This window comes from Pipistrellus kuhlii, unplaced genomic scaffold (assembly GCF_014108245.1).
Source record: "Pipistrellus kuhlii isolate mPipKuh1 unplaced genomic scaffold, mPipKuh1.p scaffold_m20_p_10, whole genome shotgun sequence".
Lineage (NCBI taxonomy): Eukaryota > Metazoa > Chordata > Mammalia > Chiroptera > Vespertilionidae > Pipistrellus > Pipistrellus kuhlii.
The window spans coordinates 49,096,807-49,124,249 of NW_023425405.1; the positions used below are offsets into that span (position 1 = coordinate 49,096,807).

Consider the following 27,443-nt stretch of genomic DNA (forward strand, 5'->3'; position numbering starts at 1 on the left):
TGCCCACGCTTGGTAATTGAATCTGTGACTCTTTGGTGCATTGGCTGATACTCTAACAAGTCAGGGCTGAATTTAAAATAAAAAATTCAATTGCCTATGAGGGAAATTTAATTATAGTATCGGAGAAATACTATATTTAAAAAAAATATTTTTATTGAGAGGAATAAAGAGAGAGAAACATCTCAATCAGTTGCCTCTTGCCCCCTTCCCCCCAACTGGGGATTGAGCCCAGCTGGGTGAGAAATACTATTTTTAAACAAGTCATCTTTGGCAGCAATGTAGGATGAGTATAAACTCCTGAAGGAAATTTTCTAACATTGCTGTCATTCAGAAAATAATTTGCTATAAATACAAGTATCTAGTAATTATTGAAAATTATTCTTGGATAACTTACAGAAATGATTAATTGTTATTAACAAATTCAGGAAACATTAAAGCTCATTTTCTAGATTTTGGCTCCTTAATTCCAAAATCTGTTGCAAGCTCAAGAGCTTTCAGTTAGAGCATCATCAAGATGGAAGACCCTCACACATTGTGCCAGCACTCTCTCCCAGGACAGAAATTCTAAACATATGTACTTCAATATGTCTCATGCTGGCACTGCCTGCATAATTAGATTGTCTCAACTGATTTGTGATAGGAAAATGTTGGAAATAATTAGTGTATTCTGATATGTATAAAGTTGCAAGTTCAGATCCGGCTGTGCATCTTGATCTGCCAATTAAACTTTAGAGGAGATGCAACCATTTAGGGGAATCTTGGAGGATGCAGAAATGATTAACCAGTAACCAACCACTCACCCCGCTGAAATGAAGAGCCATTCCTGAAGCCACAGCTCCACACACGGTACTTAATTTCCCTCCGTTCACAGTAAGCCAGTTTTGGTTGGATGGAGCTCGATTGAAGTTGTCTTTGAGTTGAGTTGGAAGGAAGGTCTGAGGCTCGTCACAGTACAGGCCACCCCACTGCTCATCACAGCTGGGTGCGGAGAAAGAGACAGAAAAGTCAACATCAAACAGCCCCGCACAAGTGTTTGCTCAAATTAGTGAAGCCGAACCTTTCCCCCGTCCATGATGATGAAAGGTTATTCATCTTCACAGAGCTTTCCAGAATTCACATCCTCTCCTTAAGAGTGCTTTGGGATAAAAATAAGCTGTGGATTAAATACCCCTAGGCTTTCCTAAAGTAGTGGTGTGGACTTACAGGTGGAGAGAAAGAAGCAACTTCAAAAAAATGTACTGAAGCTCTGTCTCTATATGACATAGCTCTGGAAGGCTGATAAACAGCTGCAGCTGCCAAACTAAACTGGCAGGCTCTAACAATGTACAGAACTGGTCTTTTTAATAGAGCCTTTGGGCCAATTGGGAATCCAAGAAGCCATGTTCCCAACAGCAGAAGGTACTTTGAATGGCATCTGACCTCTTTGACCAAAGGGCTGACTTCTCTGTTCCATGCGGGAGGAAAAATGAATCCAGAACTGGGAGGCTCAGGAGTCTCAGCAATAAGTCTGGATATGGGCCAGATCATTAAACAAAAGCAAGACTTCCCAGGTGTGTGGGGATGAGTGGAGAAGGCACTATGAATTCTCTCTCAGCATCTCCAATTCATCAAGCAGTATAATCTTTGAAAATAAAGCACAGAGACCTGTAGTATACATCTCTCTCTCTCTCTCTCTCTCTCTCTCTCTCTCTCTCTCTCTCTCTCTCTCTTTCTCTCTCTCCCTTGTTTAGATCCTTCCAAAGATGTCAAGGATCTCTCAGAGTAAAATAAGGTCTCTCCATCAAATATATACATGATAAATTGACCAGGCATTTATGTATTTTCGTAAGCAAATGACACAGGAAGACCAATTAAACCACAGTAATGTACATCATTACATAAATTCAGACCTAAGTGAGGAAAATACTTAATGATGTATTACTTTTGGTTAGGACATATGGAACTTCTGATCTTTTAATGTCTATTTCAAGGTTCTGATGTATCACAGAAACACAGAAGGAAATAAGATCAGTCAATTATAATTCAGCTTTCTCCTGACAAGATAGTTATTGTTCAGTTCCTAATCTCCAAGCAAGTATGAAGATACAGTTGCCCAAAACTCTGTAGTTGGCTCAGCATCAGATTTTAGGACAAATGTATAACCTCAGGTAGCTTGGGAGTGACTAATAAACCAGTTTCAGAAAAATCTCCTTGCTGGAATGTAAGTCAGGAACTTTCTACAGAAGGAAGAGAACAAATCCACTTACACACAGTTTCCTTGGATGCACCTCCCATGGCCACTGCACATGTCTACGCAGCCATCCCCAATATAGACGTTATCTATCGCCCATGTCTGCTGCTTGTCAAAAGGAGCGGGCTGATGCCAACGGAAACGAGTGGCTTGGGACCTTTGGATAAAGAGAGAATTATAATGAAGGGTGTGGTAAAAATAAGACATGTTCTGATGTGATTGAACAGGTGCATGGAGTAGGGTAACACAAACGCATGGATACCCCCACTTGTATTCTGAGAAGAGCACTCATCATTGGAGTATTCTATGCAAAAGTGATTAACAAAACCAAACCAAGCTGAACTGCAAAAGCTTGAGAATATATTTTGGGCCAATGATCTTTATAAGCCTCTTAAAAACAGACTAAATCAGAAACTAAAACTAACCCTAAAACCAATAGTTTCAATGGAATGGTGAGCCCTTAAATTTTTTTTTTTTTTTTTTTGGGGGGAAGCACTGTGGAGTGACTTGGGTCTGCACCAACTTCTATTTGCAAATTAGAAAAAGATGCCAGTCCTTCAGCAGCCACAACCCCTCTGCATTTGACTTAGGAAGCAGGCTGTGAGTTGGATTTCAACTCTTACTTGCTCACCAAGGCCAGATACTTGGGCATACTGGTCCCCCTCACACAGCATTTGTGAGGAATTTTCACATGCAAGCCTTAAGAAGACTGTAGGAGTGCAAATAAGAGGGGTCGGTGAAATGCTAGATAACTGAACAGATAAAAGAGAGAGGGTTATAAATAAGACTAGAGTTATTTTATATTGATTTAAAAGCAATACAAGTAAAACCAAATTAGACATTCTCCCATTTCAGAAGTAGAAATATAGTTGCACAGTTGTACAGTTTGGGGGAGTGTCTTGTTCAGAAACACAAACTTATGTTTTCAGAGACACTAGGTGGCAGTAAAATCCAAAAAATGCCCGAGGCTCAAGTGAGTTTGAAACAGAGGAAATGATTAGCCAGAGCAAGTTTTGTTTTATGGTCTCAGATATGTTTGTCCTTAGCAGATTGAACCACTTGAATGAGACATATCTGTGTCAGGCAGGGCAAAAGACCACAACAAACAGCAAGGTTTTTGTATTTTCTAACAGAAAACATTTTTATTAAGTTTAGAAAATAGAAAAGAAACAGATCAGAACTAAAATCTTCACACTGAAAACAAACAGTTCAGTTTGATATTTGTTTACTGAGCATCACACACACATAGACAGATTTCTCCACAATCCTCTTGCTCATCAGCCCCCATATGTCACTCCCAGCAGAGAAGTATCTACCTAATTCCCTCTTTTTTTAAAAAAAATTATATTGCTTTTTATTTAATCTTTGCCATTCTTTTCTTTTCTTTTTAATATATTGTATTGATTTTTAAAAATATATATATTTTATTGATTTTGTACAGAGAGGAAGGGAGAGAGATAGAGAGTTAGAAACATCGATGAGAGATAGACATCGATCAGCTGCCTCTTGCACACCTCCTACTGGGGATGTGCCCGCAACCAAGGTACATGCCCTTGACCGGAATTGAACCCAGGATCTTTCAGTCCGCAGGCCGATGCTCTATCCACTGAACCAAACCGATTTCAGCTACTTAATTCCCTCTTATCACACATCCTATTGCATGTAGCTTCAACCCCAAACTCCTCCTTGGCCTATGAGGCTCCACATGAGCTAGTGCCTCATCCTGGCCTCTCACTCTGGAGCCTGGCTCCTACTCTCAGTTCTTGAAGCTCACTGATCTCCCACCTCTGCCTGCATATGTTCCCTCTCTCTGCAAGAATAATCCCTGTGTGGCCTTTGGGGCTCAGAGGAAATGCCAGGTACTCATGGAAAAATTTTTCTTTGTGATTAAAAATTACATTTCTTCTATAGCAAACTGCTCTTTTCCTTTTATAGTATCGACCAAAACTGTAGTCCTCTGATTATTTGCACATATATTTCTTAAATGTCTGTCTCCTCCTCAGAAGAGGAAGTTATAATAAGGGGGCAGGGTTAATTCCTTTTGTTCAACATTACACACTCGAGGTTGCTCTATGGGTGTGTGGAATTGGTACCCATGGGCTGCCATTCTCACAGGAAATGATGTGAAGAAGTCCCCTGCAGTTGTGCAACTCAGTGGCCGATCACTTAAGTTTCAGTGACTAAGTTTATTAATAGCCATGCCTGTTAATGCCCAGCAACATCTTATAAACAACATCATGGAATAGCGTATTTCCAGAGCACATCACCAGTTGGATTCTGATAGCAAGTCAAAACTTATACATGTCTTCTGTCTTTCTTTAGACCATAAGCTTCCAAAGGGCAGGGAATATCTCTGTATTCCTTTGGGAAATATTGCTTTATACTTTCAAAGCTTATGCATAGTAGGCAAGTAATGGAATTTCCTTGTTTCCCTAATGTTTTATATATGCTTCATCAAAGCCCTCCCACCTTGCACCAAAAGTGCCTTTTTATGTGTAATTTCCTCTGTTAGATAAATCTCCTTATTATTTTATTGTTGGTGACACCTATAGATTAGGCTTCATAAACAGTTACTGAAAGGATAACAGCAATAAAGATGGCCAGGAAAATGAAATAAGAAAGGTCTTATAAACAGGTAGGCAGAGGCTGGGGGTCAGTGTGGAGAGGCAGTGATTTGATGCTGAAGGGGAGGTGGCATGGGCTGCCTAGCAGTGGTGGCTTTCTAATCACTAGTTGTGTTTAATCAGATGGGGCAGCCACTTAACAGAGAACTTGTACAGAAGAATTAAGAGCCAGGTGCAACCTAGTTGGTTTGGCTCAGTGGGTAGAGAGTTTGCCTGTGGACTAAAGGGTGCTGGGTTCGATTCTGGTCAAGGGCACATGCCCAGGTTGTGGGCTTAATTCCCCAGTAAGGAGCATGTAGACGGAAGCCAATCCACGATTCTCTCTCACCAATGTTTCTCTATTCCTCTCCCTTTCTCTCTGTTATCAATAAAAAAAATAAAATAAAAAAAGAGCCAGATGAATTGTGGGGGTTGATAGCTTTTTAGGTACCTCTAAGCATGACCTTTTCAAATAAAGGCTCTGATCTATACTCTGGTACCAGTAAATTCTATATCCATGGAAGTAACTTAACATACTGTATATAATGAGAGGGTTAAATCAGATGATTTTTAAGTTCCTGTCTCAAATGTGATAATCTTATATCCTTGGGAATAACTATACCTAGAATTATGTACCCACAGAACAGGAATACTTATTCTAGCCAATGTCATCTATATATATAAAAGTCTAAGTTAGTGGTTCTCAACCTTTCTAATGCTGTAACACTTTAAGACAGTTCCTCACGACCCACAGGTTGAGAACTGCTGCGGTAGAGCCTAAGACATTGGAAAACACAGATATTTACATAACGATTCATTAACAGAAGCAAAATTACAGTTTTATGAAGTAGCAACAAAAATAATTTTATGATTGGGGGTCACCACAACATGAGGAACTGTATTAAAGGGTCACGGCATTAGAAAAGTTGAGAACCACTCGTCTAAGTGACTGTCGCAACCGAAACAACTGAACAGATGAGCGAACAGACAAGCGAACAGAGGTTGCGTGAGGCAACTAGGCTGGCAAAGGGGTCAGTGAGGGAGGACCAAACAACTGAAAAGCAGGCTGTGTGGGGCGACCAGGCTGGCAGGGGGGGCAGCTAGGGGTGATCAGGCCATAGGGGGGGCAGTTAGGGGTGATCAGGCAGGAAGGTAGGTGAGCAGGTAGGAGCCAGTGGTCCCAGATTGTGAGAAGGGTGTCCAACTGTCTGGCAGTTGGACATACCCTGAGGGATCCTGAATTGGAGAGGGTACAGGTTGGACTGAGAGGACTCGACCCCTCCCCTACATGAATTTCATGCACCAGGCCTCTAGTTGTATAAAAAAAAGGAAGCACATTCACTAAGAGGATGAACTGGAATAGAAATTAAAAATGTAAGTGATGGAGAACTTTCCTTTTCCACCGAAGTCTGAGTCTTCCTCCCTGATGGAGCTGAGACACCTAAGTTACCTCCCAGGAGCAGACAGAAGCAGACCAGCGCAGGCCAGAGCAGATGGGCACAGGCAGAGCAGACCAGCACCGCCCAGAGGAGCAGACCAGCAAAACACAAAGCAGATTGGCAAAGCAGAATCAAGCAGAGCTGTCCAGCCAGAGAGGGGCCTGGCCCCAGGGCTGCCTCACAGCCGCGGTATCACAATTGAGCTGTTCTACAGCCCTGCAGCCGTGAAAACCCCCCCACATGTCTGGAAGTTGAATTCCCAGTCCTGTCACAGCTCCACGGTGTCAAGGGGCCAAACCACTGATGTTTATGGGCTGACACTTCCCCACCCGTACAACTAGGAAACGCTACTTCCCACCTCCCAAGGGTGTTGTGATAATTAATTAGTCGTGTTTTCCACGACCTGCGAGTATCTGAAGTCCCTTGGCAGGTGTCATCATTTATCGTGAAGCTTTTTTATAATGACAGCCACCACCAGCTGCTGCTTTTTGGTGTTGGGAAGAAAATAGCCCGGAACAGATTTCTTTCCTTGCCATTTATATAGCACATAGCAAGTGCTCCTAAGTATCATTTAATAATTAAATATCCATTGGTGAGTAGTTAAAAATGTCCCTATAAATAGCATGGTTTTCATCACTGCCCTCCCTGGAAACCTTTCAGCAAACATTTCCTACACCTTCAATAGGTTTCCATACACATTGCAGTCTGAATCTGCTCTTTTCTTCCAGACGGCTCTGTCTATGGAGTCCATGTTGTCATCACCATTAGGAGAAAAAGCCCTTGATAGGAACCATACATATTTTTTTTCTAATCTTTTCACTAGTCCCTGATGTTTCCTTTACTCTCAAAGAGCTACATAAATTACTTAGAACTAGAAACCAACAAATACTCTACCAACAAAGAAGTTGAGGGTGAGTGACCTAATTACCCTGATTCACTCACAAAATTGAGACACGGCAAGGATCTCTTGGTTTATTACTAATTTGTATTCTCATTCAGTAGATCCTTCAAAACTCTATTTCAATCTCTACAGAATAATCCCACATCTACCATAACCCCAACATACGGATGATTGTTTAGCTACTGGAGGCAATGTGTATTGCTGCTGTAGGTACACATGTCTATTCATCGCGACTTCTGCAAGTCAGTGTCAGGGCTGAAGCCCCTGACCTTTTGATTTGAGTTATGAGCTATGCAATGTCTGTCCCATTTAAAAATCTTATCCAAGATCCTGCCATTATATTTGGCATAAAATTTCCTCAATTAGCCTATTTCTTTGTATTAGACAAAAGTGGAGACTATTCCAAAGAAGACATAAAAAATGAACAATTAATGCATGAAAAGTTGCTCAACATCATTAGTCATTAGAGAAACTGAAATCAAAACCACAATACGATACAATTTCATACCCACTAGGATGACTATGATATAAACACACAGCAATAACAAGTGTTGACAAGGATGTAGAGAAATTTGAATCCAAATATACTGCTAGTGAGAATATAAAATGGTGTAGCTGTTGTCAGTTTCTCAAAATGTTGAACATAGCCCTAACCAGTTTGGCTCAGCGGATAGAGCATCAGCCTGCGGGCTCAAGGGTCCCAGGTTTGATTCCAGTCAAGGGCATGTACCCTGGTTGCGGGCACATCCCCAGTATGTGCAGGAGGTGGCTAATTGATGTCTTTCTCTCATTGATGTTTCTAACTCTCTATCCCTCTCTCTTCCTCTCTGTAAAAAAATCAATAAAAAAAATATATATATATAAAAACAAAAACAAAAAACAAATAATATTTTAAAAAATGTTGAACATAGTTACCTTATGATCCAGCAATTCCACTCACAGATGTATAACTGGGAAAAGCATAGATCAGATAAATTGAACACAGGGTCACAGCCATGACCCACAGATAAGAGCCAGAGAATGAATAGGCTCTAGCATTTTTAGGTAACACTGATCTCACCATGAATGAATGCCATCTAATTTTCCTTTCTCCTAAATGTCTCATTAAATACAATGAGGTCTGAAAACTGGCAAGAGAGGAGAAAGTGCTTGGACTACAGATTATGACCCCAAACATGTGATAAAGGTAAAGTACTCTCATAAGGTGACCTAGCTCCTTCATGATATATTTCTGGGACTAGGGTGGAAAAGACATTAGAGTTAGCAATAGAAGAATGTAAGTGAGCCACCCCACATGGCCTTTCTTCCTTGAAAGAGAACAAATGGGGGACTTTGGTATAATCCTGGTTCAACCACTGTCTGTGTGTCTGTGGGGAAAATAAAACAACCTTCCTGTGTCTGAGTCCTCATCTTGAAAGACAGGCAGGGGGATTTCGGTTAAAGGAGACTTAAGAGGCATATCAACCAATTATATTGATTTGTATCCTAGTTTGAAAAAAAACTATAACAGGTCTTACGAGACAAACAGGGACACCTGATTATTGAATACTAAGTATTGGCTAAAAAAATCATTAACCTGTAGTGTAATAATGGTATAACAATATGTTCTTTAAAAAGTCCTTTTTAGAGATATACTAAAACATTTACAGTTGAAGTGATATAATGGCTGCTATTTGCTTCAAGATGGGGGTGGGAGAGAGTGATGATACTGATGAAACAAGGTTGTCTTGAATTGATAATTGTTGAAGCTGAGGGGGTGATTATATGGAAGTATAGCTTACTATTCTCTTCAATTTTATATGTTTGGATGTAAAATAGATAAACATGAGCCAAAAATAATCTGTGGTATCTTAATACTCACTGTAATATTTTGATTGAATGATTATAATAAAAAAGGGATACCCTTTTTTGATAAAAAGAAGGTTATAATTTTTGCTGATAATTATAATCAGTAATAATAATCAAAACTACAGTGTTCTGAGTAAGTCCACTGAGGCATCAAATACACTGGTCCATCCTTCAAATGAAAGGAACTTCCTATAAGTTACAAAATACATTCTCAATGGGAAATTACTTATACCTAATTGTTAAAACAAACTTAACAATTCTGAAGAATCCACACATAGCAATATGTACAAAGTACAGCCAAATCTCAAATTTCTCTAATGAAACTTTGGCAGCAAGATCAACAACTGATAAAGCTTAGAGGAAATGCAGAATTTCTGGAAATAGTTTTAGTCTCTGTTGCAGTATAAATAAAAACAGATTTAATTTGTTTTAATATAATGACACAATATGATTAATATATTCAGTATGTGAAAATCAATGGTACAATGGTTTATAGTAGACAAAATTATTTTATGTTCTGTAGTCTGGAATGACCGGCAGAAATTTGATAAAGTTATAGCAGCAATGCTTAAAGTACCAAAATAATGCACTCAATGATGGGTAGGTAAGAGAAGTCCAAGGCTTCCTTGACTTCAGAGAAAAATTTTAACAAGGTGTTCAGTAATATGAATGCGTGCCGAAAGTCTTTCAAAAGATACTAAGTTGAACATAACAATGTAGAGAAATCAAGAATACCAGGGCAAGTTTGAAGAATCTCCCTTTTAAAAAATAAACTTGTAATTCCCTTGAATATTTCTCCATGGTGAACTCAGTGAATATTGTGCTTAGTTATTTGATTTTCTTTGAATAAGACCTTTTTTTTTTTTTCCATTTATAGTTATGATAGGTAGAAATATCATGGAAAATATCCTCCCTCCCTAAATTTATTTACCTGCAAAAAGCTATAGCCTCCTCCATCCCTATCTCATCACCTCAGGGGCTCCACAGTCTTCTAGCCCTTTTATGTGCTTATCACCTTTCCCTCCAACTTCCTACAAACACTAAGTAGCTTCCATGCTGTGGTTAAAACCACCTGGCGTCCAAAGTGTTGTAGTTAATCTTTAAAGACTCTGGTATCAGCTAGGTCATTACGGATAGTAGAAGGGAGCGGATCTTCTTCGAACTGTGACTTAAAATAGCCAAGTCACACCTGAGCCTTTCAGTGGCAGCTCCCCCCTCTCCCTTTCTGGTGGGTTTGAGTTACCTGCCCTTCCACTGACTCACCCTGGTTCTCAGGTGGCATTTCAAGAACCCAAGCCATTTGAGCCACCTGTTATTTTTAGTCTTGGGTTAGTAAAGAGGAGGAGGCAGATTCAGGGTAGGGGCTATGAAATAGATTTTTGGCAACTTCTTTGTCAGTTTCTCTCAAGAACTCCCAGCATTCTCTCTTCCTATGTCTCCTAGAACTATAACTCTTACACAAAGCAACAAAGATGTACTAATAGAGCAATGAAGCCCATGAGCTCTGGGACCATACAAGCTGCATTTATTTTCAGTATCTCTCTGAAACTGTTCTTTTGAAGGTCACTGGCTAAATTCAGTAAATTTATTGCGAAACTTTTTTCTTTGAGATTTTTCTTTCTACTTGACACTCTCTTCTCACTGGCTTTTCAATGTCATGTTATTCTGATTCTTCTTCTATCTCCATGACTACATCCCTCCTGCTTCCTTTAATAGTCATTTCCACTTAGTCTGCTATGAAATTTAGGTATGTATTCTTTCTTTTTTCTTTTAAAATAATAGTCTACATATATATTTTTAAATATTTTTTTTTAAATTGAGTTTAGAAAGAGAGGAAGGGAGAGAGGTAGAGAGAGAAACATGGATGAAAAAGCAGTATTTATTGGCCTACACGCCCCCTACCAGGGATCAAGCCCAAAACCCAGGCATGTGCCCTGACCAGGAATCAAACTAGTGATCTCTTGGTTAATGAGTGGATCCTTAACCACCGAGGCCCTTTCTCTTCTTTTTAAATGCTCTCCTATGGAGAGCTGATACGTTTTTCAGCACTGCCTATCACCTCTATTATCATGCCTCCAAATTTATTATCTTGCCTCCAATCTTTGAATCTCTGCCAAATGGATGTTTGCATTTGTATTTCCAGCAATATTATTTAATTCAGCATCAATTGATTAAATTTGCCATAATGTCTCTCCTGGAATATACCTTAACTCTCTTCCCACTTCTTCTCACAACTATTTCAGGTTTCTAACTTTAGAGTCATCTCTTGATGTGTGCAACTGAGTAAATTGTTACTGAGTTTTATCAATTCTTTCTTTGAAATGTCCTATAATATCTGCCTTGTATTCTTCATGTTAGCCATAGCATGAGCCTAGTTATTTCATATGCAGTCACTATCACAATTCCTTTGCCACTTTCCTCTTACTCAAGTCTCTTTGTTCTCCCAATTTTATTTTTCTTAGAATAGTCTCATCCCAAACCCATCACAGTTCATTTTTCCTGTAAGTCTAAACTTATTTGCCTTGCTTCAGACTTGCTATAAGTTAACCCAGTGGTCGGCAAACTGTGGCTCGCAAGCTACATGCGGCTTTTTGGTCTCTTGAGTGTGGCTCTTCCACAAAATACCACGACCTGGGTGAGTCTATTTTGAAAAAGTGACATTAGAAGAAGTGACACTTTAAGTTTAAAAAATTTAGCTCTCAAAAGAAATTTCAATTGGTGTACTGTTGATATTTGGCTCTGTTGACTAAAGCGTTTGTCGACCACTGAGTTAACCCAACTCTACTCACAAGTTTCCACGCCTTTCAGACGTGAGCTCTCTGCTTCTATCAGCAGCTCATGTGGCCTGCTCATTCGGTTCCCCTAATTTAGAATATTCTCTGACACACTGAATTCTTAGCCATCCTTTGAGGGCCCATCTCTTCCAAAAAACCCTTCTCTAATTCTGGCATTGAACATTGTCTTCCCTGTCCTAATACCTATGGCATTTCTAGCCCATTCCTTAGTGAAGCTCTAACATACACACAACATGTATTATTTTTAAGTTGTTTATTTGGTATAGTTCTCATTCCCCCTCCCCCCCCCAATCATATTATAATCTCCTATAGGAACTTAACATAGCATCCTACTGTATCCATGGTTCACTTTGCTTAAGCTAATTTAGGAAGACTTCTTAATCTGACTGAAGTTTAAGTCTGGTAATAAACAAGGGTGATATGTGGTTAACTTATAAAAAATAAAAATGATTTATGTTTTAATAAATGCTTATAATGTCTAAAACACTTCCATGAACTTCTACTCAATTTTCTTATGGTAAAAGTATCTCCATTTTTTCAGATAGGGAAACTGAAGCTTAGGAACATGAAATGACTTGCTTCAAAGCTTACTGTGCTGCAAAGCTGGAGCCTCCACTAAAGCACAATGCTTTCCATTCTTTTGTCTTCTAGGACAATCTAACTTAACCAGTGTATATGGGGAAGAATACACACTATGGTTTTATCTACCTCCATTTATTAAGGTTTAAATAGAGTAATGTTTGAAGCAGAGTTTGATGTGTCTTGTGTTTAGTCTGTGTTACCTCCACAGTGAAAAGCACCGGCATGCCTTCAGTTCTACAATTCAGAAACCAGGGAGTCATCTTCAACACTACCTTTTCCCTCACCCTTCCACGACCATTTAATCTGTAAGTGCAGTCAATTTTATTGCTTCCATTTCTTTTGAATTTCTCTACTCTGTTCATATTTGCTGCACTTTAGTCCAAGCTACTTACACAACTGTCTTTTTTAAAAGTCTCCTTACATCTAGTCTTATCCTCCACAATTTGTTGTCCAGTTATAATAAGCTTTTCTGAGTGCAAATCCGATCACATCTCCCTATTCCCAACACTTCATCTGGCTTTTCATTGTTCATGTAACAAATCTGCAAATCTTTAGTTCAACCTACAATGATCTTCATGATCTCACCATCTCACACCTCACTCTACTTTCTCTCTTTCTCTGATCCATTCTTCTAATATCTCAAATATCTGCTTCCTCCTACTCTAAGTTATTATCTTTACATACAAACTCTTCCCCTTACTCTCCACCTACTTAACTCCTATGCATCCTTCATATCTTACCTCAATTATCTTTTCTCAAGAAAGCATTCCTTGGCTTTCTTCACCAAAGCAAATCTCCCTATCTACAATGTCTTAGCATCATGCAACTGTCCTTTATCTTTTATCACACCTGAGTTGTATAGTTGCTTCTGTGATTACTGAGGATTTCCCACTCCCACTGGACTAAATGCACCTTGAGGCAGGAATGAGTTCAGCTCCTCACATGGAACTAGCACATGATTAAACACTTTAAAAATATTTAATGAGTGACTAAATGGTTGAATAATCATGACTGATGACTACTGGCCATTTCAGTTTGGTTAATGGTTTGATGTTAATTTGTGGACAACCAACCTCAGTTGACTTACCACCACTGTACCTAGTTTGGGGTCACAAGTGAGTGAGTGGAGAGATCTACACTGGCACATTGCCACATCCTATATAGCACATGGCTTTAAGCTGTCATATCATGTTTGTTTATAGGAAAGAGCTACAAACTAAAATTCTCAATTCTGTCCTGGTGGACAACATAAATAGTGATGTCTCAATGCTTCACAGATGTTGAGACAATAAGTTCAACTCAAAACAAGGAAACACCATATTTAAAAAGTGCATAGATATAAGAACAGATATAGTATTAGTATGTTAATCTGTGTTGGAGAAAAAGTACTCTAAGCCTGGTGCACTGTTCTAATCTTTGGCATGTGGAAGAGCATGATAAGAAGTGGGTCTGACTTGAGCTCCAAACATACACCTTTCTTTCTGAATTATCCCAAGGACCTTGTTGACTTATCCAAAAGGCAGTGTTGACTTTAAAACCATTGTACAATGTGAGCTCTGAGAGTAGTATAATAAATGAACCATATAGTTTTACTACAATAGCAAGAGAAAATAAATTATCATCAGATTTTTCAAGTATAATTGGAAAGTGTTAACATTTTTGTGGGTATGGGTAAGAGACAATTAAAAGATAAGCTAAGAGATGAGGAAAATTATTTTCCTTGAGTAAAAGCCCTAAGGGGATCATGACTAGCTGGAGTAAATCTTAGAATGTCACTTACTTGCAAAATGCTACCAAGTAGCTGGGAAATAATTCACAGAATACATAAAGACTTAAAAGACTGCTGCCTTAATGGAGGTTTATTTTTCTGTTTTACTTATTAAGATCGCCTTAATAATTCATGCGTGGCAATACCTCTAACGAGCAACAAAATCTCACGTATCTCATTTAAACTTGGCAACTGTGCCGACAGTTAATATAGCTTCCTACCTCCGAGCCAGCAATTGTAGGGCAGCCCTTGGCTGTCAGTAACTGAAACCATCCCATTTTTTGATAATCCTCAGGAAAGGTATGCCCTGGATGAATGGTTGGCTGTTATGGTCACGTTCTAGGAAGATTTACTCATTCTTCACTTGTGGGGAGGCGAGAGAACAATAATGAGCCCACACTCTAACTCCTCCATAAACTGCATCGGTTGCTTCGCTTCTTTTGTGAGGACAGCAACTGATTGCCATTTTCTTGGAGGGGAACAGGAATTCCTAAACAGATTTTAAAACTTTCCTAGGATTAGCACTTACATAGGTGGAGAAAAGAGAGTCATATAACACCATCCCACTGGACAAGGTAGATTATCTGTTTTACTCAAGCAGCTGCAAGCACACAGATATTAAGACGTAACTTTATACCTTTATACCAAGGCAATTTTATTAAGCCAACATCATTTCTTTTTACTATCCACTTATCTTTGTACTATCCCTCTAAAGCAGCGGTTCTCAACTTGTCACAACCCATAGGCTGAGAACCACTAGCAGGGTCACCTAAGACCATCGGAAAACACAGATATTTACATTACAATTCATAACAGTAGCAAAATTAGTTATGAAGCAGCAACAAAAATAATTTTATGGTTAGGAGTCACCACAACATGAGGAACTGTATTAAAGGGTCAAGGCATTAGAAAGGTTGAGAACCACTGCTCTAAAGGAAGTCACTATCATTTCTTATAGACACAATGAATAAAGTATTTATAATTGTTTTTTCACATAAAAATGCTCCAGGTGATAATTTTCAAGATATAATTTAAAATAAAATTTCAGACACATTAATTTTAATATATATTTATGATAGCAAATACCCCATTTATCTGACACCACTCACTGCTATATTTACAGTAGTCTGAGTGGCAGAAAACAAAGTCTATTTAAATATACTTTACATCCAATGTGCCTGTTTCAAATTTAAGACTTGTTCTTGGCAAAGTGAATGAAGGTGGAGAAGTTTACTGATTTCTTGGATATGCCATTCTTTAAAAATATTAGAGTTAAAGGTAAGTGAAAACCTATATTTTTGGAAAAGATAAAACAATGTCATCATAAAAACTGGTTTCTATTATATGTTATTGACCAAGATAGACTTAATTCGTGCAGGGGAATACCATCAATAGGTAACAAAATCCCATATATCTCATTTAAACTTGCTGTGTTGAGATCTGACATGCCAAATGGGTTCACAACATTTGGGTTCACAACACACAGAAGCATCCATACCTGGTGTAAGGAGGAAGAGGCAGAGTGATTCTGGTCCACTTGTTGAAAGTGTCTGACACCAGGATCCGCTGCAGATGATAGCGACTGCATTCGACATTGGTAGGCAGACAGTCCCTTACCAATGGGTGCCACGATAATCCCAGATCTACAGAGTATTCTAATTCAATAGCTGAAATAAAAGGCATTATTCTGAATAGAAATACATGTTTCTAGACCCAGGAACCATAATTACTTATGTATTCATTTCAATCAAATTTCAATTTGATTCCCCCTATACAATGTTTCCTATTTTGAGATGTTTCCTGGTTTGATTTTCCCCCCTCTGTATATTACTAGTTATTATTTTTTACATTTTCCATATTAAAATAATATTTCTTTTAAGGGGACATAATCAAATGAAACATAAGTAAAATTTACCAAATCATTATACTGAGCAATTTTCAGAACTACCATAACAAAGCTGTTAAAGCAATAGTCATAATATTGGGTCTAGTAATACTTAATGTCGTTTTTTAACATTCGTTTAAAATCTTGCTTGGCGTTGACTTGTATTGACATAATCTTCAAACACGTGGTATCTACAGAACCTGTGAAGTGCAATTAACAAGTTTTGCTTGAAAAAGTTTGTGTTTGGTTTGGTTTTTGTTGCAAAACTAGGGCAAGAAGATGGCGGATGAAGAGCATATTTGGCACTGCATGCTTTACGAGTTCCAATTAGGAAGAAAAGCAAGTGAGGCTGCAAAAAACATCTGTAGTGCTCTTGGTCAAGATGCAGTTAGCGCCAGAAAATGCCAGTTGGTTTGAGAAATTTCGCAAGGGAAATTTTTCATTAGATGACAAGAGTGGTCGAGGCCGTGTGTCCAATTTTGATCAAGAAGCTCTTCAAGATCTTTTGGTGCAAAATCCTCAAATTACCCAACAAGAGCTTGCGACAACTTTAAATTGTTCACAGAAAACAATTTCCAATCAATTGCGTGCACTTGGCAAAGTCCAAAAGTTTGGAAAATGGGTTCCTCATGAGTTGACCGACAACAACCGTAATCAAAGAGTCACAATTTGCAGTTGGCTCCTCTCTCGTCAAAACCGTTTGCCGTTTTTAGAGCAAATTGTTACTGGAGATGAACAATGGGTGCTGTATGTTAATTTGAAAAGGCGGCCTCAATGGTTGGACAAAAATGAGGCTCCGCAGCCCACGCCAAAACCTGACTTGCATGAGAAAAAAGTGATGTTGTGTGTTTGGTGGAATTTTAAAGGAATTCTTCATTATGAACTTTTACTATCTAACCAAACTATTACAAGTGCAGTGTATAGTGCCCAATTGGAAAGGTTAGCCCAAGCTTTAAGAGAAAAAGAACCCGCGCTGATTAATCGGAAGGGCGTAATTCTTCACCACGATAACGCACGACTGCATACTGCAAGAATCACTGCTGAAAAACTGCACCAGTTGGAATGGGAAGTTCTCCCTCAACCTGCATATTCTCCTGATATTGCCCCTTCCGGTTACCATTTGTTTCGTTCTTTGCAAAACTTTCTTCTTGGAAAAAAATTTAATAATGAAGAATGCCTCAAAAATGCATTGACCGAATTTTTTGCATCAAAATCACAAGAATTTTACAACAGAGGGATTAAAATGCTTCCTGAGCGTTGGGCACAAGTAGTAGAAAACAATGGCAACTATATTGTTGATTAAATTTTGTTGTATTGTTTAAATAAATTCGATTTAAAAAAGTATTATAAAACGACATTATTACTAGACCTAATAGTCATAATTTATATATATTTATGATTTAACCTAATAGTTAAAAAATATATGTTACAGAAATACATCTTGCTCTGCTGTGTAATGGTATATACTGGGAAATCAGAAGGCGTAGGAAGTAGCTGAAAGCCATGTAATTTCTGCCAAAATACCCAATTTGCTCTGGACCTTTGGAAAGATATTTCTTTCCTTTCTCTTCTTCTGAAACATTCAATTTATACTCCCATTATATATATATTTTTCTCTCTAGTCCCTTCTGAAGGCTTTATAAACTGCTTTAACCTCCCACCTCCCTACTGAAATTACTTTCTCTAAGGCTGTGATTCTCAATCTTGGCTGCACACTGAAATCAGCTGGGTACTTTTAAAACTACTGATGCCAGGGGTCCTGCCCTCAAAGATTGTCTTTTCATTCTTCTGAGGCATGGCCAGGGCTCTCCAGGTAATGCTCAGGTATAGCCAGTATGGCTCACTCACTACCCAGAGGTACCTACAAGCCTTTTCTAGTTACATAGAATGGATTGTCTCAATCTTCATTGTACTTGTTCTCCCCAGGGCACTGAATATTATTGTTCACTCCCTGATTCTTTCTACGTTCTTTTCTTTGAGAAATCAACTGTCTCATTTTACCTCTGACTCTTGTGCTTACTACCAACTACCAACTATGGACATTCTTCCAGACTCCATTTCTGGTCTTCTTCTTCTTCTTTTTTTTAAATATATATATTTTTTATTTTAGGGAGGAAGTGGGGGGGGGGGAGAGAGAGAGAGAGATAGAAACATCAATGATGAGAGAGAATCATTGATTGGCTGCCTCCTTCTTGCTCCCTACTGCGGATTGAGATTGCAACCCGGGCATGTGCACTTGATCAGAATCGAACTCAGGACCCTTTAGTCTGCAGGCTGACGTTCTATCCATTGAGTTAAACTAGCTAGGGCTGGTCTTTTCTACTTGTATACTCTTAGGACTTCAACTACTACCTTTGGCCAAATTTATGTCTCAGAATTGATTTTATTCATTCAACAAATGTTCATTCAGCTCGGTATGGTGCTGATGCTGGTATATTGTCATGCACAAAATGCACAAAGTTCCTGCTTTGCATATTGAAAGTCCTCCTCACTAAAGAATATCTCCACTCAAAGCTACTTTCACCCAAGCTAAAGAAACACTCATTATTTCCCCTCATAAATAAACATATTGTTAACAACCAAGTTCTACCAATGACAAAACTTTTGCACTCATTTTCTAGGTTCAAAATTTAGAGGTTATTTTCAAAATTTTACTCCTCTCTTTCCTTTACCCTCTATTTTCTCACCTGGTTTTGAGATCTGCTGCTTCTTTCCTTTTTGTTTGCATTGTCCTATATCAATTTTACCCATTCCATTTCTCTTCCTGCCCTACAGTTCAGGTCTTCATGGCCTCCCACAGAGATTACCACTAAGGCTTCTTTACTGGGATTATTCTTCCCCACCTTCCCCAGTTTCTGGGCTAATCTCCCGGAAACATACCAAGGCATTCCTCTGTACTTGTGCCCTCTTATTCATGACCTGGTCAAGCTTTTTAAGGCACTGTGTTGTCAACTGGGCTTAGCCACTTGCCTCTTTCATTTTATCATTTAGTTCAAGTTCTTTCTCTCAAGACTCTGCACCAACCAATAGCAGAAAGCACACATAGCTGAGCTTAAAGGGCAGAGTTTCAGTACTGGTGCTGCTACAGGCAAACCATGTCATAACTTAACTCCTTGAGTTCTCATTAACCTCCTATGCTAATGAGGGAGAAAACATCTTGGACCTTAAAGTCCTTTTCTATTTTTAAATTCAGCACTGTGGTCTCCTTCAGGATGGTCTGTTCACAGTTCCCGCCATAGAACAGGAGAGCTCTACCTCTGCTTCTTTGCTTATGCTGCCAGAGGGCATGGGGTTTTTTCTCCTCTCCACTCATCCTTCAAACCCACTCCAACAATCAATGCCGCTTGAGACTTAGGTCCTTTTTGAAATCTTACCAAAAATATGCAAACTGATGAAAAGCAAGGACCTACAACCAAGATTACCCTATTCAGCAAGGCTCATTTAGAATCTAAGGACATATAAAGAGCTTCCCAGACAAGAAAAAACTGAAGTTCATTACCACCAAACCAGTATTACTACATAAAATGTTAAAGGGTCTTCTTTATGAAGATGAAGAAAAAGAAAAAGATAAACAATAAAACAGCAATAAATACATATCTATCGAAAATTGAATCTAAAAAAACCCCCATAAAATAAATGAATGAGCAGAAACAGATTCATAGATACAGAGAACATTTTGATGGTTGTCAAATGGGAGAGGTGTTGGAGGATAGGTGAAAAAATGGAAGGATTAAGAAGTACAAATTGGTTGTTACAGAATAGTCATAGGAATGCAAAGCACAGCATAGAGAATACAATCAATAATGTCCTAATAATTGTGTATGGTGTTAGATGGGTAAGAGATTTATTGGGATGATCACTTAGTAAGTTATATAAGGTCTTAGCACTGGAGTAAACACCTGAAATTATTGTGCGTCGACTGCAATAAAAAAAAATGATTAAATACATTTTTCAAGAATGCAGTTATGATTTGACCCAGAGTGCCCCTGCGTTTTAATTTCAGACTAATCAGAGGTGTAATGCAGCCGTTTGATAGAGGCAGCCTTAGATGCCTATTTATACACATCTATCCCTCTACCTGCATCTGCAATACTTACCATAACAAGAGTCTGTGACTGAGCAGGAGGCGGCAAAATCTATCTGCAGGAATGAATCCTCGTTCACAGCAATGTCTGTGGTGACTACATAACGGGTGCTGGCCTTTTCGATGAAGACAAGGGCATCACCAGTCGAGCCACACACCGGCATCTTGGTGCCTCCAGGGTGAAGCAGCCATTTCCTACTATCCAGAGTTGTGAACTCATCCTCCAAGACTGTATTACCAGAAATGTTTCCTCCAATAAGAATCTAAAATGTAATTTTAAAAAAAGCACAAAATTTTAGTTTGGCTTTACGACATGAGAAAGTACAGTCTTTTTGTTTGTTTTCAGCAATCATACGGGTCACAACTGGCATCGCACAGCAAACACAACGTTAGGGGGCCTTTCTGAATGCTCTTGTTTACGTGGTCTGTTAGGCCATCTGGCAAGGAGCCGTGAAAATCCGTGAAAACAAATAGTAGGATTGACAAAACCATTCACAGCTGTCAGGGGCCAAATTGTGCCTTTGGAAACTATATGTGGAAAGGCAAAATTTGGCTTACACGCGATTATTTCTCACATAAAATTTCTATTTAAGGACAGTTGGACCCTAAGGCACTTCAGTTTAATTCTTTGTGTGGATTCTACAGTTTGTTAACAGGTTCTCTGAGTTCTATTTGATGCACATTTTATTATATAAGAAGATCCTTCAGAGTTGTCATAGGATGTTAGGGAGGTTTATTTATTTTCTTCCTTCAAAGGCTGGGAAAGAGGATTTGGGAGCTATTGCATGTGGCATCAATGCAATTTGCACATTTTCCTTTTCAGAGAATTATAACCTCGTATCATGCTTGATAAAGTCCCTCTATCCATATGGCAGAATCCTCTCTGAGCAGGTCCTGGGCCTTCTGTTGTGTCGTTTGTTTTATAGGCTCAGGCAATTGAAGGAAAAGAGAATGAAAGGAAGCTAAATGCCACATCTAATCTAGCCTTTGTGCCCTTGGGCAAGTCACTAAACTGTCCATCCTGGGCTTTCTCTCTTGAACTGGGGGCTGCTCTCTAAGACCACATTCACATAAGTGACAACATTATGATGGTTAATTCTAAAGGGACTGACCTGGTCGATAACCCAGGGACTGTAGAAGTGCCCGTTTTCGGATGGCTGCCACCAACGGAGTCTGGTAGAAGGAGAACGGGCTTTCATGGGTATCTCCAGGGCGATGTACCTGCCCACGTTGCTGGAGTTGCTGAAAAGGAACTCCTGAAGGAGACTCCACGAGAGGCCGCCATTGTGAGAATACTGCAGAAGCACAGGCTGGCTCCTGGGATCCGGAACCCCTTTACCGCAGCCCAGTCTCATGAAGAACTGCACGAATCTGACACGAGTGAAACTTACTGTAGATATTTACTTCAGTGAGAAATCCACACCGTTAGCAAAACATAAGCACTCGGGGTAATACAGGGAGTGCATGGCTTTAATGAATATAACGACTTAACACATGTCCAAAGAAATAATTTCAAAGCCCGATTTCCTTTTTAATGTTAAAAGAAATTAATAAAATGTGAAATCTGAAGAAAGGCAATTCTGCACCCATATTTATATTTTGCAGCCCTCCGCAGTGGTGAATCTGAGGATAGTGAGCATTCACTGCACCCTTTGGCCATCCTATAAGAAGACAGTAGGGGTCTGAAGACTGTCCAGGTTTGGGAGTGTGTATTGTTAACAATTTAAGGCAAATTTGGATCCTTGTCCTTAGTATCTGAAACAGGAGGAATATAATTAATACAGTTTACCTCATTTATTGGTGAAATCATCCATTTTCAGTTTATACCAGTAGATTTTTAGATCTCATATTATTGGTTTTTGGGAGACACATTTAAATTCACCAGTTGTAATACCTCTTTTGTGAAAAGCCAGACATCTTTTGGAAGAGGTGTGTCAAGCCTGGGCCTCTTTTCTGTCTTTTGTGCCCAGGGGCAGGGGAGCATGAGGGGGGAGGGGGTGGTGGTGATGGTGGGCTGTGCCAACCTCTGACTATTGCTGGGTCTGCGATGGATGATACCGGCCATCAAGAACTGTGGTGGCCAGCCAGTGCAGCCTTTCCAGCTGGCAGGGAGGTGAGCAGAGTGGCAGCAAGCAGCAGGGGTGCCAATGAAAACGAGCTCACATGTTATCTTTGGCAGGCAAACTGTTGGTGCCTGGTCTGGCTACTTGCTCCCTGGTAATGCAGAATAAACTTCACGTGTAATCCAATGCATACAGCCAATTATGTATGCATGGCACACATATGAAATATATTGGGACTTACAATAAAAGTTATCAGTTCCATATATAAAACCATGCATTCTTTATGGGTTCTTCCTCTCCCCTATCTCCATTAACTGTATATAAATCTCCTAACTTGAGAAAATGGGGATTTTACACAGAGCATTTCGAGGTCAATATATGCAAATCCTACACAGCATGCTACTGCAATGAGATAAATAATGGAGCTTTTAACATTAGATTAATGAAAAAAATACATGGTTAGTGCCTCGTGATGTTTATATTTATAGAAATAGTAGTCATTTACAGAGAAAAACTTTTAGCATGCCATCTAGTTGTGCTGGAAAAACATATTAATTTAGTCATAGATAAACCATATCAGAATTATTTAGAAAAACCTAATAATTTTTAAATTAGAGAACTCAGCTGCCAATGGTAAATCTGAAAAAAGAGCATCAAATTAAGTCATATACATTAAAATAGGATGGTGATAAATACAATCTTGTTTCCTCTGACTGTAAAATTATTATCTCACAGATAGAATTGTATTTTCTGAGGGGCATAATCAAATTTATAACTCAATAAATAAAATATGTAGGAGGAAGGAGAGGATAATCTGTTATGATATATTTTAATTTGCTTTGAAGTGTTTAAAAGAAACAAAAACATCATTCTTTTGTTCACTTACAAAAATAGGTCAGGGTTCCATTTTACACATGTTAAATTGTCTTCTTTATTTTCCTGGCTAAGTGTTTGGCACTCATCAACTGATCAAAGGATATACTTCTTGACAGGACATAATCCTCTGAGCCAGTTCTAAATGTTTGTTTCTGAGAGACTGTGCTCAATTTAGAAAATGAGTGCTTAGAGTGTATGAGCAAGTCATTGGACAGAAATGCTTATAAAAAATAAGGCTACACTCAAATGTTCTTAACTTAAATTGCTAATGGATATGAAGTTAATTGTAAGTAATCCAAGAGTGTATGGTATTTCCATTAGGCTTTCTATTAAGCATGGTGTAAATAATTTCTACTCAGTCCAAGTGTTTATGAAAAGCCTTCTGTAAAAGATGGATAAAGTTGCAACATTATTTTCCTGAAGTTAAAGTAAGTTAAATATTGCCATTTCCTAGCCACCATCTTATAAAATACCAGATATTAACTTTCGTCTGCTTCTCAGTATTTCATTTCTGACCTAGTTACTGCACAATTCTCTTTCAGTTTTAGAATGTAAATTATGTAAATTGTGTCTAAATGGAGTCGTTGGTAAGAGAGAAACCCAGCATTTCCATTGGAAGGCCTTGTCTTTGAGATCTCTTTCTGATTCAGTGATGTTCTGCCACTGTACATCACAATGTAATTTTCCAACAACATCCCAGAGTGATTACCTAGCATGCGATAAATCCAGATCTCGTGTCATCAACATGCGTAAGCCATCTTCATTGAAAAAGAGGTTGTTTCCACTGGAAAGGATTCCACACTTCCGAGATGGTTTTCCACCACTCATTAATAAGAATCTATCCGATTCCAGCTGACCTGAAAAAGGTAAAAAGTATGACTCCAATTATAGTCATGCTATTCTTGTTTATTTATTTAGTCATATTTTTAAAAGGAGTATGGTAAGTGCTTTGTGTAGTTCCAAAATAGGAAGCCATAAACATTGAAGTCATAGATTTGAGATAAAAGGCCTTTTCCACATGTTAGCAAGTTTGAATTGTTTAACCTTGGCAGTGTTACTTAAGGGTCCACAGAACAGAAGGAGGGGGCCTTTTCCTGAGTACTTATGGTCCAGCCAAATGGGTCCCTCCTTCCTGCTCCTCCACACTGGCTAGTCATAGAGTGATTCAGGACAAAAGTATGGGAGGGCATGTGACCATTCCATAGACTTCTTCACCATGTCCTTGCTACTGTGAGGACAGTATCAGACAAGTGTTACATATTTTTTAAAAAAAATATATTTTATTGATTTTCTACAGAGAGGAAGGGAGAGAGATAGAGAGCTAGAAATGCCGATGAGAGAGAAACATCGACCAGCTGCCTCCCGCACCTCCCCCCCCCCCCCCCCCCCCCCCGAGGATGTGCCCGCAACCAATGTACACGCCCCTAAACCGGAATCGAATCTGGGACCCCTCAGTCCACCCCTGAGCCAAACCGGCTTTGGCAAGTGTTACATATTTTTAACACTGTTTTAATGGGAAAAATTTTAGGATAATTTGATATTTCCTATTAAACAATATTTTTTTTTTCAAAGCCAGCACTCAAACCTCCTCAGATATTCATCATAGATTTACTTCAATTTTTTTGATTGTGGCAAAATGCATATAATATAGAAATCTACCATTTTCATCATGAACAACTCAATGGCATTCAGCACATTCACAGTGCTGTATAACCATCACCACTGCCTAGTTCCAGAACTTTTAAATCCCCTGTAAAATAAACCTTGTCCCACCAAAACCGGTTTGGCTCAGTGGATAGAGCATCGGCCTGTGGACTGAAAGGTCCCGGGTTTGATCCCGGTCAAGGGCATGTACTGTGGTTGTGGGCACATTCCCGGTGGGGGTGTGCAGGAGGCAGCTGGTCAATGTTTCTCTCTCATCAATGTTTCTGCCTATCTCTCTCTCTTCCTCTCTGTAAAAAAAAAAAAAAAAAAAAAAAAAATCAATAAAATATATTAAACAAACAAACAAACAAAAAAACACCTTGTCCCATTAAGCAGTTACTCCCACATCCCTCTCACCCTGCCCTTGGTAACCACTGATCAGCTATTTCTATGGATTTACCTATTTTTGATGATTCTATAAATGGAATCATATGGTAGGTGACCTTCTGTATATGACTTTTTCATTTGTATAATATTTCAAGGTTCATTTATGCTGTAGCCAATCTCAGTATTTCATTCCTTTTTATGTCTAAACTAGAGGCATGGTGCACAAAATTCATGCACAGAGGAGGGGTATATCCCTCAGCCCCCTCTCTAGTTTGGGACCCCTCTCACAATCCAGGACTGCTGACTCCCAACCACTCAACCTGCCTGCCTGCCTGATTGCCCTTAACTGCTTCTGCCTGCCAGCTTGATCACCCCTAACCACTCCCCTGCCAGCCCAATTGCCCCTAACTGCCCTCCCTTCTGGCCTGGTCATCACCAATTGCCCTCCCCAGGCCTGGTCTCCCCCCCTCCCCAGTGCTCTCTCTCGCAGGCCTGGTCCTTCCCAACTAGCCTTCCTTGCAGGCCTCGTCCCCCCCAACTGCCCTCCCCTGCTGGCCCAGTCACTCCTAACTGCCCTCCCTTGCTAGCCTGGTCATCACCAACTGCCCTCCCCTGCAGGCCTGGTCCCCTGCAACTGCCTATCTCTGTTGGCCTGGTCACTCTTAACTCCGCAGGCTAGTGGTTGGGAGCCAGCAGTCCTGGATTGTGAGAGAGATGGCCCACTGCCCATTTAGGCCTGATCTCAGTAGGATATCCCTCGAGGGGTCCCAGATTGGAGAGAGTATAAGCTGCCCTGAGGGACACCCCCTGTCTCCCATGCATGAATTTCATGCACTGGGCCTCTAGTCCTAATATAGATAGCTATTACATTTGTTTAGGACTTTCTCTTATGAGGATGTTTTTTCACAGTTTTATCAGAGTGCACATCCAAAGGATATATAATTGTGAATATTTTCAATTATTACATCATATGTATTTTTCTATGTTGTAACATTATCGTCACATATATTGTTAGATTTTAGGTTTAACTGAGGTAAAGAAAGTGATAAGAGACTGCTTAATGAGTTGGTGATAAAGCAATGAAAGGAATCTCCATCTCTGGAATCTTTTCCTTCCATCCAAGAAGATTAACCCTCTATAGACATTTTCTAAAATTATCATTAATGAGAAATTACATGTGATAACAAAAGTGGTGAAAATAACCTTAGTTTTTCTCAGTTACAGTCTTGTTCTCTCTCACTGACCATTGTTTCAAAATTGGAACCCTATATAATTCAGAACTAAATGAAGGGTTGGGTAGTTTCAATTGTAGTGATAAATAATGAAGTATTAGAGTGAAACCTAGTGATTACTTCCAAATTACAAATTTTGTTTAAAATGTAATTTCTCTCACAACGCTACATATAATTTATAAGAAAAGATTACCTTCAAAATCATCCTTGAGAAAATCAGGATTTTTGGTGCTTATTTTACAGGTTGGACCTGAGTAGCCAGGATCACATATGCACTTGGTTCCATTGATACAGCTTCCATGTCCATTACACATCTCTTCACATTGGGGACCAATATAGACATTATCAATGGCCCATGTCACTGGCTGAGAGCCAGCAGGGTAAAATCCTTGGTACCATCTGAAACGCACAGATCTGGAAAAGAGGAACAAATCTTTCAAAATCTAACCAATAGAACAACATACCTTCAAAGTAAGCACATCTGATCAATGAGCAGTGGGCAGTTACTGTTACTGAGTCACACTCAGGAAACAGAAAATATAATTCAATTTTGGGAACACAAACTCCACTCATCAATCCATGAGATTTTGCCAATAAAGCTCTTACTTCCTATAAGCCCTTCCCAATTCTATCACTATGTCAAAGTTCCACCTGAACGTCCAACTTTTTCTTTTCTTTTTTTAAAAAATTATATTTTTATTGATTTCAGAGATGAAGGGAGAGGGAAAGAGACATAGAAACATCATTGCTGACAGAGAATCATTGATTGGCTGCCTCTTGCACGCCCCCTACTGGGGATCAAGCCCTCAACAGGAGTATATGTTCTTGACTGGAATCGAACCTGGGACCCTCCAGTCTGCAGGTTGATGTTCTATCCAGGGGGCCAAACTAGCTAGGGCCCAACTTTTTCTTTTTAAAAATTTTATTTTAGAGAGTCAGGGAAAGCGGGGGCAGGGGGGAGGAGATAGAGAGAGACGAGAGAGAGGCAGACATCAATTTGTTGTTCCACTTGTTTATGCATTCTTGGTTGATTATTATATGTGCCCTGACTGTGGATCAAACCTGCAATCATGGCTTATAGGAATGATGCTCTAACCAATTTAGCT

At 39.2% G+C, this 27,443-nt stretch overlaps 1 protein-coding gene across 3 annotated transcripts in view; it reads right to left on the reverse strand.

Moving 5' to 3' along the window:
• The window catches only part of RELN (reelin), a 372,425-nt gene that overhangs the window by 35,443 nt on the left and 309,539 nt on the right, over positions 1-27,443 (reverse strand). For all 3 annotated transcript variants that reach the window (XM_036429656.2, XM_036429655.2, XM_036429657.2), the window contains exons 42-48: positions 26,531-26,751; positions 23,784-23,931; positions 21,248-21,506; positions 20,149-20,398; positions 15,665-15,833; positions 2,247-2,387; positions 801-978 (exon numbers count right to left, since the gene is read on the reverse strand). In XM_036429656.2, the coding sequence (XP_036285549.1) occupies positions 801-978; positions 2,247-2,387; positions 15,665-15,833; positions 20,149-20,398; positions 21,248-21,506; positions 23,784-23,931; positions 26,531-26,751 (1,366 nt within the window). The remainder of the gene's footprint in view (positions 1-800; positions 979-2,246; positions 2,388-15,664; positions 15,834-20,148; positions 20,399-21,247; positions 21,507-23,783; positions 23,932-26,530; positions 26,752-27,443) is intronic.